The sequence below is a fragment of the Cheilinus undulatus genome, linkage group 13, assembly GCF_018320785.1.
Source record: "Cheilinus undulatus linkage group 13, ASM1832078v1, whole genome shotgun sequence".
NCBI lineage: Eukaryota > Metazoa > Chordata > Actinopteri > Labriformes > Labridae > Cheilinus > Cheilinus undulatus.
This window is the reverse complement of record NC_054877.1, coordinates 5,974,607-5,994,113: the sequence shown is the minus strand read 5'-3', so window position 1 is coordinate 5,994,113 and position 19,507 is coordinate 5,974,607. Positions and strand designations below refer to the sequence as shown.

The 19,507-nt window shown below is 38.9% G+C and overlaps 1 protein-coding gene across 7 annotated transcripts in view; it reads right to left on the bottom strand.

Annotated features, from left to right (window-relative positions):
• LOC121520144 (rho GTPase-activating protein 12-like) overlaps positions 1 to 18,319 on the bottom strand; it is a 109,165-nt gene extending 90,846 nt beyond the window's left edge. For all 7 annotated transcript variants that reach the window (XM_041803450.1, XM_041803451.1, XM_041803452.1 and 4 more), the window contains exons 1-2: positions 18,129 to 18,319; positions 2,878 to 3,638 (exon numbers count right to left, since the gene is read on the bottom strand). In XM_041803450.1, the coding sequence (XP_041659384.1) occupies positions 2,878 to 3,570 (693 nt within the window). In that variant the 5' untranslated portion in view covers positions 3,571 to 3,638; positions 18,129 to 18,319. The remainder of the gene's footprint in view (positions 1 to 2,877; positions 3,639 to 18,128) is intronic.
• Positions 18,320 to 19,507: the final 1,188 nt, after the last annotated feature.

Sequence of the window (19,507 nt, the reverse complement as noted above, 5' to 3'; positions counted from 1 at the left end):
AACTTCCTGCCTCCCAAGGAAATCAAAGAAATGAAAAAGCACACAGTCTAATCAATCATCCTGCTAAGAGTCATTAGAGCTTTTTAGTTGATTACTGCTGCCATAAAGAGCGATGGCAGTCTGCAGGGATGAGAGGCTGTTATTGACTTTGACAATCAAAGGTAGGGGGTTCACAGAGGGGGTTACTTTTGAGTGTCTAATAGCTTCAAATGAGAGCCACTAAGCACACTAGACAAAGCAAAATGCAGCTGGTTGGAACATTTGGAGTTCTGATATGATTGTCAGTTTTGGTAATTACAGACTTTTGAAGCTTGAGTTTCTAAATTTAGAACTTTTGTAACTTTCTGAGAAGTGGCAGAAATGCTGGAAACAATCAGAGGCAGGCTGACTGTTCATTTAACTCTGTATAATTAAAACAACTTGATTATAACCTAAAATGTCATACATTTAAAACCTGCTCTGATTGAGCCGTTAGAAGAGGAAAAAATTACTTCATCTAAATCAGTCCCTTAGATATCATAAAAATGAATACGGCAGTCTTACAGATAGATCCACGTGCATTCTGGGAATTGCTAATTAAAAAGGAACTTTACTGTCAGAAAAAATGACAAATTTCTGATATAATAGCTGCCCCACAGTCAAACCACTTTAAAAGTGCCATGGAATGAAGCCTGGAGGGTAACAGAGCAGTAGCTGTTGAAAGCTGACAAGTCCCAGAAGTAGTGACAAAGTGTCAGGTCCATGTAGCAGATAAGACGCCTGGAAAAGAAGTTCTATTGCTCTGCAGACTGTGCAGACGCAGTCATTACCACATAAGCATGAAGCTTATCAAAAGAAACTAGAAAGAAGGAACAAGGCCGGGAAGCAAGAAAACACCATTCCCTAACTTTATGCTTTCACACTGCTGCTTTGGTCTCAAGTTTAGCCCTCCATATCTTCATTTAAAAGCCTTCTTGCATCGTATCACTGTTGTAATACTTTTCTGCAGGAAAGGACAGTCATGAGTAAGGTAAATACAAGGACAGAGCTGGACAGGTGGGGTGATGTGTGCATATTTTAGGAAGTCCTGGCTCACACCTGAGCCACACGCTGGCAGTAGAGGGGAAAAATAAACAAACAGCCCACTGCAACAGGGACAGGCTCACATCACCAGGCTTTTGTTAGCGTGTGTATACACCTGACCAAACAAGACTCAATCATGGAAAGAATAGCATGGTGTTAAAATGTAGTCATGTACATGTCCTGATCACTGACAGTAACATCAACAACCTAAACACCAAAATCATTGAACTAATGAACGCTATGATCTTTCCATAAAGGCAGTAAAGTGCATCAGATAAGGTATCTGAGGCAGAAAGCTGCAAAAACACATCAGCCCTTTGACCTTGTTATAGTGTTTCCAGTTGCATATCAAATGGCACAGAATGAGAAAATCACAGAGCATTCACTTTCAGACAGAGCTGCTCTGGTTGTCTACATTACCAAAACAAGCTTGACAACTATTTTGACCTTTTACTGCACGGAGCTGTTTAAATGACACACTGAATGACCGGGGGAGGATGGAGCTCCATTGTGGGCTGATTTCAGATATTGTAGGAACTTTGAATAACTCACATTCACATAACCTTTAACCACACATCAAACTGATTCAATGGAAACATCTATATGAGATGATTCACTATAAAGTTAGTCAGTTGCTGTCTTTCAAGGGGAGTGTCAGTGTGATGAAGATCTATCAGTCAATATGAGAAAATTAGGTTAAAATTTAGGGTTTTCTTTAGATCACAGAAAAGAACACCTGTTATTTTAGTCTTAACTTTATCTGTGGCAGACTGAATGCAGTATTTTCATACCAGCAACGACTGTAACAACAAGACTGTATTTGGGACCAACTGATTGATAGATCTCTTAAAAAGATAACTCTTCATATTGGTGCTAAAACTATCTGACAAGGTGCATTTGCATGGTTTTGTAAACTAGAAAGTGGTGCAACAAAAATTGTTACCCTAATTATGAAAATAAGGCTCTCTGCATTAAAAAATCCAGATAAAATGCTATGTTGTTGTTGAATGTAGGTATCATTCACCTCAGAATAAAACTCTGTAAAGCCATAGTTGAGCTTGGCGATTTTTCCTGTTTGTAAAGTCATGGCTGAGCGATATTTATGACATATCAGTATTTGTATTAAGGTCAAAAGTCCACAGACTGCACACAGTATACATGAGTAATTTGAAGAAAAAAGAGGTACACACCCAGTGGTAGCACCACAAAGACCAGGTTTCTATTTTCTCTCTGTCTTTTGTTCAGCAGTAGGCTGAGCTAATGATTTCAGGAACAAACAAACCCACTGACCAGGCGCACCACTAATCAGCTGCCACATCTCACCAAGCCTCTCAGACTGAAGCTGTAGTTTTCTGATTGTACCTTAGTTGATTATGGCGGGCTTTGAGCACTTATTTTACAGCTGTTAAGCTGCAAAGGGGTTCCAAAGTTTGACTCCGAATGCCACTTCTTAAAGGTGTTACTGTATACTTTAACAACACATACTTGGACTGAGGTTCAGATTTAAAGGGAATTTACTTTATTTTTAAACTAAGACACAATTTTCAACTGGCAGCAACAAAGTACATATGCCTGAGGATTAAAGTGGCAGCATATCCACGAAAAAAGATAGTTTTTACCACTGACAGGTTCAGTTTAATTTAAAGAATGTCAGTACAGAAAAGATTCACATAGAGACAAACCTTTATGCATAATAATATTATTATTTTAAAAATCCAAAACCAGATTGCATCTGAATATGACTTGGCTGAGCCATCCAACTGGCATTTTTCCTCCCTGAAACATGAAGGATTGGTTGAGTTAGTACGACTTTACCTGGAGATGTTCAGTAGAACTGCTGCTCAGCTCGTCTCCTGACTCTGAGTCGTTTGTGCGTCTTTCTTCCCCTGCAGAGTCACAGTGTTGGGTGCTGTCCACATCCAGCGGCGCCCTAAAAAGCTCCGGAGATCGAGCTCTAGTTCGGGGTAGGGACCCTCCTTTCAAAGCAGCCTGGGGGCCTCCACCGTGAACAAGAATATCGGCCAGGGCTCGTTCATGGTCAGTGGGAGTGGTGGGGGGTTGGTAGTGGTTACTATCCCTGCGCTGACTAGGGGGGCTGAAGTGTCCAGAAGAGGCAGTTTGTGCAGAAGGTGAGCGATGATTTTTGGACTCTCGTCTGTGAAGGTTCTCAGACGACCTGTCATAGGGTCCCAGGTCTAGATTAGTTGGCTTTACCCAGAGTGCGGCCCCACCGTGTGGTGGTGTGTTTCCAGTGGAAGGAGGAGGATGAGAGATGGGTTTAGGAGGAGGCATGAGGGCTTTACGGACTTCTCGGACATACTGAGCCGGTACGTAGAAAGCTTTGGTCCCCTCCTCCTTCCTCACCTGCCACCAGTCCTCGTTTGTTTTCTTCACCAGCATGTAGCATTCTCCCTGGCGGATGACAATGAGACGGTCCTTGGACTTGTACTCATAGTCATACTCCACCTCAATGTAGACCTGCCCCGGGGCAATAGGCAGTTCTGCCATGATGCTGCTGACTGTCCACAAGGCAGCTCACCGCAAGAGGAAGATGTCTATAAGCATGGCTTCCTGAGCTGAAAGAGAAAATGAGGACCTAAAGTTAGCATCCCTGTATACATTTTCATTTTGCTAATATATTCCTCAATATTTCACAACCATTCCTGAATACATTTTCAGGTCATATCGAGAGTAAAGACTAAGTTGTACTGTAAAAAGTTCATGAGGTTATTTGTTTGACATCATTCCTCAGAAATAATGTGTATCAACAGTCTTTACAATTTAGTGAGTAAACATATTTTGCAATATTGCCAAATTATTCAAACTTGCTTAAAATACAACACTCTTATTAGAATCAAATTAAACAAATGCTAAAAAAGTACTGTTACCAGTCAGGAAGCTAGACTGAAAACCTGACTGACTGGGATTACACCAAATGATTGGTTGTTGTAACATTTAAAAAGCCCTGCGAGTTATCTCGACACTCGAGATCAATTTAATCAGTGAGAGGTTCCTCAATGCACCCTTCTGGTAGTCTAAATGGACTTAAAAATTAACATAACAAGCTTTAGCAGCATTCAAAATAACATTAGTATGTTGCACTGACACACCAACTGTTTCAGAGATTATCAGCATGCATCTGCCTACATATGTAATTCATGATAAGGCAAAATAACTATTTAGAATCATATAGCCCTTTGGCTCCTAACCTGGGGAGTGGAACCCTTTACAGGGGCGCCAGAGATGTCAGGGGGACACAAAGCTCTGTCTGCTCTGAGACTGTTACACGAAATGTAAATACTAACTAAAACCATGATAAAATACTCATATATAGTTCATGCTAAGGTCCTTTGGTGAGAACATTTGTGTTTATGGAATTAGACAATGAAAATAAAAATTGTTGTTAATTTTTGACTGTAGCGAATCACTTGAAACATTTTAGTCTAGTTTTAGTCCATATGAAGTCCTCACATTTTAGTCTTTACTTTTAGTCCAAGCATTTATTCTCTTGTCTAAATCTGGTACCAAATCATGGTAGTGTGTTCTGTGGACTCTGATAAACCTGGGGTCCCTGCTTTCTACAACTGAGAGGCAAATAGCTATAGTTGCATTGTTTTTTGACAGATTTACCCACAGTGGAAAAATATCCCAGATTTTGAATGTCCGTCGAAAACTAAATTACATTTTAGTCTAGTTTTAGCCATCTTGACGAAAACTAAACTTAGTTATTGTCAGTTTCAGTCATCACAGATCTATTTTTGTTAGTCTTAGTCTAGTTTTTGTCATGAAAAAAGGCTGTCAACGAACATTTTTAGTCGATGAAATTAACACTGCTGTATAGCCTACAAAATAAACTCAGATAATTGTTCTTCCCCTAATTTATGATAACTATTAACAGAACCACTTGTTTCACCCTGCATGGTGTCATTTACAACCATATACCTGAAAGCATGCAGTGTCAAGGTGAAGTGGAAAAAAAAAATCTGCAGGTGGGGACTTTTATGGACAGGAGACACTGTCTTTTCTCTTCCCTGCTCTTTGTCTGTAACAGACACTAATGTTATTTTAACAAGATGATAAAGGGACTAAGTACAACATATTTGCCGGTGGGTGAAATAAACTGGCAGTTGAAGGAGATGCTATGACGGAGGACAGAGCAGTGACCCTTGCAGCACCACTTCAAAACAAACATGCTGTATCTTTGTGTCAAGTTGAGGTTATTTAGAGCGTAATGCATCCTCTCTCTACCTGGATTGCCAAGTACTGCATGCTCCACTCTCTCTCTGTCTCTCATTGATCCAGCTGCATGCGTCAACTAATAGTTGGGACAAATTCTACCTTAATTGGGAGCAACTTTTTGTTGAAATAATGCAACCATCCACAAATAAGAAAAGTAGGTACTAATTTAAAATCTTACAAACTGCTGCTATGAAGGCAATAACAAAAAACTGTCTTGGTGCAATCCACAGAAGACTGGTTATTTAAGATATCGATGTAACTGAACAAACTTTTCACTACAGCTTCAGGAGAAAAAATTTAAAGAGTGATGGGAAAAGGGAAAGCCAGTGAGTTAGGGTTACTCTAAACACTCATTCTTTGTTTAAGCAGGTTCATTTGTTATAATTAGCACTTGCATACAGGTAATTTCAATGTTTTTTTACCATTAGAAAAACACCCTTGGTTCTATCTTTTATGTACTTATCCATTTTCTATTCTTTTTTATCCTTTTTTACTTCATTTTATAATAATAGTGTAAAAAAACTAAAAAAGAGTTGCCACATCTTTAACACTTAAAATATGTTGGCACAAAGAACGCTGAGCATTTTATACAATAGCTTAATAGTACAAAAAGTTCATTCACAATGTCATGGATTTCCCTAGTCCAAGCAGAAAAGTAGTCTATTTAAACCCAAATAAGCACACACAAAAAAACGAGGCCCTTCAAAGGTAATAGTCCCCTAACCTATTAAGAATCTATCATTAAATACAAAGAGTGAAGAGCTGTAATCCTCTTTGAAGAGCAGCAGGTTAGACAGAAGGGGCAGAGACGGTAATATGACTCACACGGTCGTCTTAGACTTATGGTTCTCTCTGTTCCTCTGTCTTTCCCCCTCTCTGTTCCTCTGTGTGATAATGTCAGCGAAGCAGCAACTGAGGCATGTTGCTGCTGAGCGGAGAGATTAATCGAATCGCACACATACCTTCCTGCTGAAGTCACATGCACACTCACACAGACTCTTACAACATGAGGTGAGGCTCCAGCACACCTTAAGCAACCTGAGCTTTGAAGTCTCTCTAGTTTTAAAGCAATTTAGAAACACTCGTAACTCCACTGACTCTGACAACAACAAGCAGGTAATGGAGTCAGAGCCTAGTTTAAGTCATGGCTTTTCTCTGATGAAGTTACAGAGAAAACTGGAGTTAAATAATAATAATGATCCAAAGAGGTTTAAAAATACAAAAACAGGTACAAAAGCTAGGAAAAGGTTTTACTGAATCTACAGTAATACATGCTTTGTTGATGGGCAGGAGGTTGTCATCTCTCTACACCTCTGACAGAAGGAGATAAAACAACATTGCTTGTGCTATCTGAGACACTAAGTAGTAGCAACAAGGAATATTAAACACACTTAAAAGTTGAAGAGTTCAAAGATGTGTGTATTTTGTTACAATGTTACAATGTTACAATGTCATTTAGCAGACGCTTTTCTCCAAAGCGACGTACATTTGAGAGCAAGAACAACACAAGCAAACAGCAAACGTTTTTGTCAGTAACTATTTCTGTTCTTTCAGTTGAGGTGCATGACAACACTGATGTTTTTCTTATATCTTGGAAACTCAACGTCTGCAACTGCTTTATCATTTCAAAATCAGTCGATGTGTGTCAGGGTGCAAGGACACTTAGGGTGCACTAACACTGTGTGAGTTTGAGAGAATTGGTTGTTAAACTATGTATTGATGCCATTCTTAGCCAGGTATCCCTTAAAAAAAACGCTCTCTGATCTCAATGACACTAACCTGGCAAAATAAAGGTTAAACAAAAATATATAAATTAATATTAGGGTCAGTTGTCATGTACTGCTGGTTCCTTTCCCAGTCCTCCACTGGTCTGCGCTCAAATTGCTTCAAGCCCAACCAGTCTTAAGTACAGATGCGCTATCACACTGTAATGACACATGCAGTTTACACATGTGCTCTCACAGAGTCAGCAGAATAGCAGAAACACAAAGTGTTTCTTGTGTAAAGATAGGCTGAGTTGCGGAGCTGAGAAAGGAGCGGGGGAGTAGACGTTATAGTAGTTTGTTTTGTTGGAGCTTCATTCAAAATATTCAGGGTCGATGCTATACTCGATGGTACAGCTGTACATCTTGCTAATATTTAAGGCTAATAAATGATGTCTACTGCCAATAAGTACAGGCGATAAATCAGCTGTAGATATTTGCTGCAGTTTTCATATCTGCTGATACAGATATCATGTGGATGATATCATGTATCCATAAGAAATACACAGACAATATGATAGTCTCTTTACTGACTTTGTGACTTATTTGAGTATTCTTGTTCAGATACACTCAAGCCATGTTTAAAAAGCTATCAATTACATGTCACAGCCATGCTGCAATTGCACAATCATACCATGCTGAAGCTCACCTCTGTCTGCTGTACAGAGACCAGAGAAGCGTGCCATGTCTGAGTGTAGTAAGAAGCATCCACACTTGTCCATCAAACTGGACTTTGAGGGTCAAACATGCTTAGATAGTGAAGCTAAAAAAAAGGTTTGCTGTTTAGTAATGATGGAAAAGCCTGACTATTTTTTTAAATGTAGGACAAAAAATAATTTTGCAGTAAAAATCACAATTGCTAAAACAAAGAAGAAGTTCATTGCAAAATAACTAACAGTTGTACTGACTGAGTTATATGGACTGTCAGCTGTGTACAGTTAAATTATGATAGATTTTGATAGAATAAAAACGATTACCTCTGTGTTTTTGCGTTACATATTACTCTCAACCTCACATGGAGTGCCAAGACCTTGTTTACCTGTTTGCACCAGCATGTCCATGCCTGTTAAAGGCCTCTGTGATACGCATCTTCAGGCTTGTTATTGTGTTCAGAGATATGTCCTAAAGTAATGCTAAAAATCCTGTGTGGACTCTTTAAAATCAAAGGTAGTGTTGAAATAATCTTAGTTGAAAACAGAGTTGAAACTAGAGGGACTTTACTTAAACCTAAATTCTTAAATAATTCTAACTCCAAAGCAATTCTCTGCAACACCTGTTAGACTGGAATAAAAAATATACAATTTTGACCATCTCTCAAAGTCTTTCCTTGAAACTTACACACATGATGTTTTACATTCTAATGGTCCTTTAAATTTGCCTGGTTTAAAGTCAAAGATCTAGAGTATTACATAACACAACACAACACTTTTTGTAGTAATTAAACAAAATTTATGGTCTTAAAGACAGTTTAACCTCCTTAAATCAATCTTATGTTCCTGCTGACTGTCCAAAACAGAGAAAAAGGGAGGTTAAAGTAAATTAACCCCTGACAGTTGTTTCAAAGCAAGCACTGAAGTCTGTCTGGGAGTCATGCTTTAGATGAAGGGGGATGTTACAGCATCAGTGGCAGTTACAGCAGGATGTTACACTGATGATTGTAATGAAATCCCCGCCGAGTCATCAGTGAGTCACCCCCAGTGACACCTCTGCCATAAAATCAAGACTATGACATAAATTTAGCACAAATTTTTAACAGGAAGAGTCTATTTTGTATTCACATAAAGCCGAACAAGCCACACCCCTTCTAAATCTCTCACAAAGGTGTTTAAAGAGTCCAATTAAACAGGGAATGTGGGTTAGGCAACAATAATCCAATCCAATGCTAGTATGTCATAAGTGCTTACATTTACCAGCTGTCCATTAGCCACATAAAGACCTGCCAACCAATCCTGGATTATTCCTGATACAGTGACTGCAGGGATAATATCGTCACGGATTACCTCGACAGTTCAGGAAACCAGCGCAGAGGGAAATCTGACCAAATCTACTGACTGTACAGAATGGCCATTAGCCAAATTAAACCAAACACAGCGTTTGAGGCCAATTCACAGATTACAGTCACAATGCATAAAGCCCAGCACACTGGAGGAGCATTAGACTGGATGATGTGCAGATCATGACAAGAACTGGCAGCCTTCTTGATTAACCTGTGACCTGCTAATTCAGTTGGCTCCCAGAACAGGAAGAGGGCCTATTTCTATCTAATCCCTGTTTTAAAGACAAATAGACTGAGACGGGGGGCTTTGTCTGCTTTTTCCTGAAAGCACAGAACATTACTGGACATCATAGCTGGCCCTCTGGCCCAGACAAATGATTGATAGACTCCAGACCTGCTGTTTGCACGTTCCACAGGCTCACTCAGGCCAGGTGAAATGCTGCCTCAAAAACAGCATTCAAATAAAGGGCATATAATTCATGATTCCATTTGTGAGCTTGTTTACTAGCATTTGTGGTGAGTGAATCTTGCTGGATCATCTCATTAATTAGGCTACTGTTACAGCATCAGTGTTTCATAATCGCATTTGTCATTTGTGTCATAATTGAAAAGCAGCAGCTTGACTGCTGTGCTCAGTATATCCAGATTATACATTTGGACATGGATGGCCTTTCTCTTATGAACTACTGCTGTACTGATAAGTTTGATCACAGATAATCTGCTGCCCAACCTTCTTGGTTTGGGTAGTGTGGAATCAAAGGAGTTGATGTGAAGAAATTAATATACTGATGCTAAATCCCTGTCCAGAGTCTTAGCTTGGCACTCGGAAAAGGTTTTTTAAATCTTTACCAGTTTTGAAAGTGAGAAACTCTGCACGACATGTTCACTCTCAATTTATATACTCTTTAGAAGTGGTATACCCTTTATCTAAAGTGGGTATACTCTCTAGTGACAACAAAATAAATGGGTATACTCCAGATGCCTGCGTATAGGCTACCCTGCACTGCACCACTTATTATTATAGTGCATAGGGCGCAATGAGACAACCAACACATCACACCACACAATAACAGATTCGTTTACCAACAACCACAGTCTTAACTCTGAAAAACTGAAATCTTGCAAGGTCAAACACAACTTTAGAGTAAACAAGATAACAGCTTTGGCAACCTGCTGCATCCACTGTGGTAGGCCCAACACCTCAGTTTGACACTTTGAATATGTTATGTTTTAGAGATTTGTTCACCTTTAATGGGATAGGACAGCTGAAGCGAGACAGGAAGTATAGGGAGAGAGTGGAGAAGACATAAACCAAACAGCACAGAGACCAGAAATCGATCCCACGACCAGTGTGTGGAGGATGATAGTGTCCGTACATGGGCGCCTGCTCTACCAGCTAAGCTGAACCAGTGCCCAGCATGGCTGTGTTTGTCAGCTTGATAGGCCATCATCTGGTTCCCAGTGACATTCCTGATTGTCTGAGGACAACATGCTTCACTGTCCTCAGTGTTCCCTCTACACAACATGATTTTTATGATTTTAATCATTTAACATGATTTATATTTCTGTGTCAAATATGGATGGCTCTGACAGTCTACTGAGCAGACTGGGGAAATCCCTCCTACCACACCACAGGAAAATCTGTCAAGATAATCTGTACCATCCAATAATCAGACCTCTGCTGACTTCGGTTGGAGCAAAAATGGGCACAATTATCTTGCAGTGTGGACCCTGTCTTCAAGTATTTTATTCAGGCATCAGGGAGACTCTCTGTGGAAATGGAAGATGATTATGTCTTTAAATATACGTTTACTCAAGCTTTTAGCAAACACTGCCTGGTGTTTTTACCGTTTTATCAGACCGTATCTGTATTTCTGGCACAGGTGTAAGTTGGTGGCTGAGTGTAACATAACTCAGAAGCTTAACATCATTTGCACTATGGGTTGTTGTGGTCTCTAGCTGTAAACTTCCCAAACAAACAGAACAGAGCATCGACTCTGGTCCAAAACTGAAGACATCGTCCCTTAACTCAACAATTAACTCACAGCGTGTGCTGAATGTAGAGTTGGCATAGACGCACAAATACATCCACTAAATTACTAAATAATCAGTTTGTTTATATTTTGTGTCAAACAACGTCAAAGCTCTTTAGAGAAAAAAAAAATCTTTTTTGTGGAGATAACAGCAAGCTTTTTATTCAGACAGATGTCGATTTTGTTTGTTAAGTCTTTGCCCAAATGAGTGGTATTACATACCTACTGTTATTGATGTACTACAGCCTTTTATATTACAGTGCTTTGTACTCTGATGTTTAAAAGCACTTTACAATTACATAGGGGTTCAGATTCATCAAAACACTTGTAGTATTATTATTTGCAATGCAGAAAAACTGATGATTTGGAACAAGACATTGGTTGGATTCATGGAGAAGCATTTTGATTTAAAGCACTGTTGAAATGAGTAGGCTAGCTTTCTTTTTCAATCAGAAAAACAATCTGATCCTTGACATTAATCCAAGAGATTTGTGATCCATTGCACCTGTATAAGCCAGTATATTAAAAAAGTTTTTAATGCCATCTGTTTACAGGCAAATGTTTCTCAAAATCTACAACTAAAGAAGCAAAGCTCTCCAAAGAGTCAAGAAAGAATGACAAAATATGAAAACAGGAGAAACGTGTCAGCCACAATAGAGACTGCAGGAGATGGCTGGAACAGGATGCAGCTCAAAATTTAGTCTTTTGCCAAATCTGCTGATCACTGTCAACATATGTGGACAAGTTGAGAACAGAAAAATACAGGTATTTTTCTTAGGTATTATACAGAATATGACACTGAACTCACTGGATTAGAAAAATATTTAAATTATTTGCATAACATGTCTTCATTGCTCAAGTAAATCCCTGTTATTCTCAGACTCAAAAGTAACATGGATGAGCTAGAACAACATCTTGTTATGCCTCAGGTGTTTTTGGTCCATCCTCAAACACTCCCTTACTTCTGGTGCTTAACCAATTTTGGGAAGTAATAACTCAAAGCCAACAGTCTCCCTGACCTTTTCTACTTGCTCCAGAGCACATATTTTGCAAAGGCTTCCACAGAAGTACGACTTTGTTGGTAAATCAGTTAATGTGGGTGGGAAAGTAATGGACTCACATCCTTGTAGCAGTCAGACAAAGTTAATTTCCTGCCTTTCTTGTGCAACATTTTTCCCAGGTTGTTTTCTTTGTGCTCTTTCACTTCTCTTTAATATCCTGCCAGCCAGACTGAAATATCTCCTCTCACACAGTTAAAACATTTTAGACTCAATGCTTTAAGTCTTTATTTTGCAATTGAAATGCAAAAAGTCAACATAATTTTAACTACATGTGAGACACCTTTTTTTTTCTGAGGATGCATTATATCAATGGAATGATATCAGTATTGGCAGATACTGGCTTAAAAAGTTGCATTGGTATAAGCAGCTATGAAAACTATGTCTGATATTAATCATATATCAGCCTTAAATATCTGTAAAATTTAAATATGTACCATGAGATAAGTAGTTGACTAGGGTGCCACACACGCAAAATAATCAACTGACTCAGCCTCTCCTTGCACAGATACTCTGTGTTCCTCACAATTAAAAAAGATGTGTGCATATCAGTATTGATATCAGTAGGTAAAATGATTCTGAAAATACTGGGATACTGGATAACAGCAGAAACTCAATATAGTGCATCCCTATTTCTTAAGGTTGATTCCCAGCCATAGTCACATCAATAAAGATGTAAAAGGCAACAATATGCTTATATATGCCAAGTGCTTTCTTTTAGGACTGTCAGCACTAACTATTCAAGCCCTAAGCTATTTTAACACTTTTGTCTCACCTGGACTTTTTGTTTTAAAAAGCTTGTAAAATATCAGCCCTGTGCTTCACAGTCAAGCTCCAACATCCTTCTTTCAGGACAACCTGAACTCTAAGAATATGTGCACTGCATTAATGTCACTTAAATTAAAAAAAAAGTCATGGGACTATAAAGGAAAAAGAAAAAAACAAATTGAAATTAGAACTTATAGATTTTTATGTGTGAAACACAGTAAACAATAATTACTAAGACCTTTTTGCATAAACTTGTTCTCCCATCTCTTGGAGAGCAAAAAGGGAAAATCATTCAGTGAAGTCTTTAAAATATTCACATATTTATACATAGAAAAAGTTCTTAAGGATTTTTGTTTTGGCTCTATTTGTGCCATTTTTCAAAGCAGTTCCTGCTGCAGTGACACGGAGGGCCACATCACAGGCTTGCTGTCTCTTTTTCCCTCCATTATGAGCTCTTCAGTCTCCTGCAGGATCTGCCCAGTTAGACATGTGCAGCTTAACAAAACATGACGGGACGGCAGAACAGCCTGCTACTGGTTGTCACAGCCCCTCACAAATCAGTGAAGGATACAAAATGGCATTAAGCATTAGCATTAGTTACTGGTGTGGAATTAGTTTTTAAAGGCCCTGGAAAGTCACCCAAGATCCAGGCTTGCTAAAAAAGCTTCCATAGAGAAAGCAAAGGCATGGATAGCATCATTGAACCAGCATTTGGCATTTGGTTTTTTGACTACCAATTATAATGTGATAATTTGTGATATTATTATCACAGGTGATGTTATGACATGATGAATACATTTCAAAAAAAAAAATGATTTTTTTCATCATATTTTGACTTTTGACTTGAGTTTTTAGGACCATATAGATCAGCAGATTTATTAAGACAGTAACTACTTATTACGGCCCTACCATTGTCATAATAAAATACTATCTTTCAAAATAATATCATAAAATATTTAAAAATTAAATATAGGGCTGAACAATTTTGGAAAATAATCTCATTGCAATTTTTTTCCCCGAATATTACAATTGCAATTTCATATGTGATTATTCCTCAACTTTCTTTTATTCCTAAACAAGGACTGAACAATTCTATAAAAATATTGAATTCTGATGATTTTGATTTGTATTGCAAATTGGATATGAATTGTTGCATTGACAGGTTTGTGTCACTCAAATTTAATAAAAAAAAAATTTACAAAAATTAGGAAAGTAGGATTTATTTGTAGTCTATTCTTTAAAAAAGGGCACTTGAATGATTGCATGATATGTCATACATAACATCTCTGCTGCAAAAAAGGTTTGAAACTGCTATTTTGATACAAATTTCAGGTAAAAGAAATACTGCACCTTCTGCGGTTTGAAAATTGCAGCAGGCCATATTTCGATTTAGTCTAATTTTTGATTAATTGCCCAGTCCTAATTTAGTGTACTGAGTTCTGTACTTAAATGCCTTTTCCTAGTGAGTTAGGCTTGACATGTCTTTGTACAAACCCCATATTGGTTAAGACTTTTTGTTCCTCACTCTCTTTAAATGGAAAAGCAATGAAGCTTAAGCTCATGAAGGCTATTGTCTCTTTCCCTTATCCCTATCAAGACTAAGCACCAGCACCAGTCCATATCCACGGCCATTGAGTGAACAACACAAATCTTCTCAGAGTCCAATCAGCAAAATCAGAAGACACACCTTAATTTGATGTGAAGGTAAGAAGATTCACAGAGAGCTGGGGGGTGAGATAGGTGGGTGGAGAGAAAGAGAGAGAGCTACTAGACACGACGGCGGGAACAATGGGAAGGTAGAAGACAAGAGCCGAACCTGCGTCTGTCAGCACATGTAGGAAACACACCCTCTTATTTCTACCATCTCAGCTAAACAGAAAGCAGTGTGTTGGAAAGGGTTTTCTCAAGTTAATGCATTAAATGTTTCCACGGGAACATGGGCGTGTTACGCAACAGAGTCACTCCTCCACAGCGGGTCATCTCACATGATACTTGTTAGCAGAGTTCAGACAGTTTGTGTCCAGAGTCAGCCGACCAGTCTGCATCAGAGAAGGCAAGTTTCTGTCCAATTATGGAGTTATGTAAAGAGAAGAGACCACGGGTCAGAGAGAGGGTTTTCCAGCTCACTGAGGGATGGCGTTATTACCCTAAAACAAGCTCCACCTCACTACAGGTCAATGAACACATTTGGAGTTACCTGAACCTTTAATGTGAAACTGGAAAAATTTCCGCCATCATGAACTAGCAGACCCTGACCCAGATTGTGACCTTCAAACACATGCACAACAGATATAGACGCACGTTTCCCCTAAACGGCTCAGATTCAGAACAGCCTGTCCCACTTAGGCATCTCTCACCACAACTTTCCTCAAAACTCAGCTCCCTGAGGTGCTCTGCAACTGCCATAACCACGATCTGTCACATTTCAACAAACCGCAGCCAGCTGAAACTCATATAGAGTTTGTATCTTGAGAGTGCAGAGGTATGGGAAAGCACTACAAAGTCAGATCACAAATAAAAGAGGAAGCTAAGCTGCTGATTGTAGGAATGACTGAGGGCAAACAATGGGGTCACCACGTGATGGAGAGACACTTGCCAAATCCAATTCAGCATGACATCACCCTTCTAGTAGCCAGTAAATCTTTCCGCTAACAATTACAGCAAATCAAGAACTCAGTGTTGCACCACGACCATGTGGGGAAACATATATGATGTGATTTATTATGACAGTCATTTAAAAAAGTTTGGCTGTAAGGAAAATCAGACCAATCCGGTTTCAAACTAAAATTTGAAAACTGTTGATTTTTCTATAACACATGTTTCAAAGTGATACAGACTTTTATTTTAATTGTCAATATAACTAAAAAGTACAGAAGCGTTATAAAATCATACATCTTCAAGAAGAAAAAGCACTGTCAATTCAAACTTGCGCAATTTTGGGGGCAGAGTCAAGCAAGACAGCATGTCTTTGGTCCAGGCCTTTTCACCCGTGGTGACCGCTGGCTGTTTTCAGGCCCTTGGGACATCCTACACCCTACTAACCACCCAGACAACCCTAGGCCACGCTGACTCGCCACTTACACCCCTTACTCTGCCTTAAAGGTGTGGAGTGGACTGTTATTTTTTCAACTGATTATTTACCCTCCTCCCTGAATATATGCAAGGACATCCAGAGCATGACCTGGGTTGTGTAAATCCTCCTTCCTGCCCAGTGGTGCCATCAAACGGCATACTCCCCACATCTATGCTTTACTTCAGCCTCCATTTTTGACCAAAACATGCCTTAAAGTTTTGCACAGTACTGTATTTTTTACTTAGATTATTCAGGGATTACCGCTACTTTTTTGTTGATATCCAATAAGCTGATAATTCTAACCTCTAAACTCACCTTTTTTGTCTCCAGCGCAAAGAGCGACTGAGTCAGGCTAAGATGACAGAGGAGTGGGGAAATAGACAGTCTGGTAGTTGATTAGCAGTTGGGGGATTCATTCAAAATGTTCAGTGCTCAAGGTGCCCCCCAACAACGGACGCACAGATGCATCTGTATACCATAGGTATTAAACAATATCAGACTTCTTAACAACCACCAGCTATCAACTAATCATTCAAATCAATTATAATGCTGCCATCTTGTACACTTAACTACTAGCATAAAAGAAAGAATTGTTATTGGGCAGAAGATGTGAGCTGTTAGACAAACTCGGATCAGTTTTCATGGTCAAACATGAGAGAAAGATTTGGCAGTGTGCGAGTTTTGCACCAAGAGAAGTCAATAAAAAATATCAGGATCATTATTGGCCTTTGGCTAAACATCTGTATCACCGTCAGCCCTGATTTTTAAAATCCATGTATCCTTAAAATCGTAACAATTCTAAAAAAGTAGAGGAAAATCCACAAGTATATTGTTGCTTCATAATCCCCAGAAATCCCATGATAATTTACCAGATATGTAGTTGCTCAGCAAGGATTGGGCAGCATATCCTGTTTTTCAAAATAATAATCTATATGTATTCCATAGAAACAACTCTTTGTCTTTCCTTACTGAAATAACAGGAACATAACAGAACATGAGATACTAAGTTTTCTTTACAATAAGCATTGAAAAGACAATGTGGTATATCCCAAAGGCTTGCTGACTAATCTATTAGAAACGCTTTAGTCTCCATTGGGAATTGTCATTTGATTTAAAGTGCACTGTTGTGTCCTTTCAACAAACAGGTGGTTTATTATTCATAGGTATGGTGACTTTGTGCAGCTGGCTGATAACATACAGTAAGTGATTTTTGGCTCATGTAGATCTAAAAGAGAAGGGACTTTGTTTTATATGTCTTTACAGACTAAAAAGGCTGTGATATACATTTTGTACTGCAGTTCAGGTGAAACAGAACTCATATGACCTTTGGTCCTTATTGCCCAGATCTACTTTCATCTCACTGTTTTCTTACTTAGTGGTTACCTAAAAGAGCTGCTGTTCTTACCATTGTCGTAATAACAATGAGTTGACCAATTTTAAGTGCATCATTTTGAGGTCTTATCTGTCATTGTGCCTATTACCATGCTAGACAGCTCTACAAATCCATACATCAGGGCACAGATCAATCAACAGCATGTCACCAAGCCCTATTATGATACTCCCTGCAGTTTCCAACACATAAAAATGCAGATCAACTTAAACCTGAATTATTCAAGCCTCTAATCTTGCCTTCATATCTCAGATACGCCGTCTTTAAACGTTATCACAAACCAAACAGGTTGACAATGACAAGGCTGCTGCACCCCGGCAGGTTCATTTAACTGCTGATAGTGGAGTCAGACTTGAGCGTTATATTTGATTTTGCCGTCTCACTGAGATAGTGTCACGTTTTAATGGCATAAACAGTCACCCCTCTGAACGTTAGTGTAGATTTTCATGGTGTGATGATGCTACACTGGCTGGTATTTCTCAGGGGATTAGTAAACTTCAGTTCCTGATATTTGAGCAACATTCACCAGAACTCAATGAAACATGGGAATACATCGGACACTTCAAGCTGACGAGATCAAGCCAGACCTTAACTTCACATTTATACTGTCCACATCATTGATATGAAGATGTTACGGTTGTCTGTCTTGATTTAAGGAAGCTAATCTGTCGCTAACGTTAGCTGGCTAATTAGCTTTCAAGCTAAACATTCCTCAGTGTCCCAAACACTACCGCAGTCAAACGTACCTTCTCTGCTGGAGGGAGTCAGTCCTTGTTGTAAAGAAAACGCGCTCCTACTATCCCAAAGGCAGGTAAAATTCCAGGTAACTTTCCTGTCGACCCACTACCGTGTGAAACTTCTTCTGTACTTGTCAGGTCTGTCAGATAGCAGCGCTCCCGTCTCTCCTGTGCTTTCCTGGCCGGTGTAATCCACACAGCAGCGCTCGCGCCCGTGGACTCACGCCTGCCCTCACAACTTTGGCAACTACCTTCGGTGCAAAGATCGTTTATTCGTTGGATGTATCACACTCCAACTTTTTGAGGGAGAATAATCTTTGCCCTGAGTTTGTGTTAACTTTTGTTACTGGTGTTTAATTCTAATACATGAAAAAATAACCATAGGATCCGCACACTTTCTAATATTGTTTCTAACCCCCAGGTCTTATTTTTGAACAAGTTTCTAAACGTGTATGCTCGGAAAAAATGGACTCTGGAAATATTTCTTGGTCAATAAAGTTAAAGATGTATCCTTTGAAGTCATCCATTGATGACATCTAACTAAATCCTTTATTCCAAATGGTGTTGATGCAAACTTTGGCCTCTAAGAAGGAACCAAACCACCTTTTCAAATCTCCCCATCAAGAAGAGGGCACTTTATTTGATTTTACCCACAACGAAGGCTCCAAAAAGGGGTGCATTGTTAAATTGTGCCCTCTAAAAAGGCCTTTTAATCAAATTTTGTCCATACTGAGAGCATCCTAGAAGGCACTTTACCCTGTTTACCTTCCATAGGGTCATCCATGAGTGAACTTTTGCAGCATTTTTTTTATATTAGTGTACCACGGGGTAATCGCCCCCTCTGAGTCTACCAGTGCCTGCGACATTGAACTTCTTCATAAATTTCACAATCTGTTTAGCACAAATTTATACATAAAAGTCTAAATGTACAAAACATCCCCACTTTCAAGCTGTTCAGAAAGACACTAATATACATAAGATATAATTCATTAGCCAAAAACAAAACAAAACAAAAAAACATTTAATTCTCAGAAATTCTGCTCCCTTTTTAGTTATCATTTGAACTACTTATTTTAATGTAATATTATACAACCCCTTCTTGTGTGTTATTTCTTCTATCCTTCTAATTCATTCAATTTGTTTTAATTAATTATATATCTTTTTTATTTGATGTCTTATGAAACGTTTACTATGTATATTGTGGCTGTTGATGGTGTTTCTTTAGATTTGCTTTGTTTTTAAGCATTTTAGCTGCACGTTCGGATAGAAAATAAACTCAGAGTGAGAGTTCTTATTTGATTCTATTGACCGAGCACTCAGGTGCACGCGACGCAAATAGGGAATCAGCGCCACCCAACGGTTACACGGTTTAAATACATTACACCGTA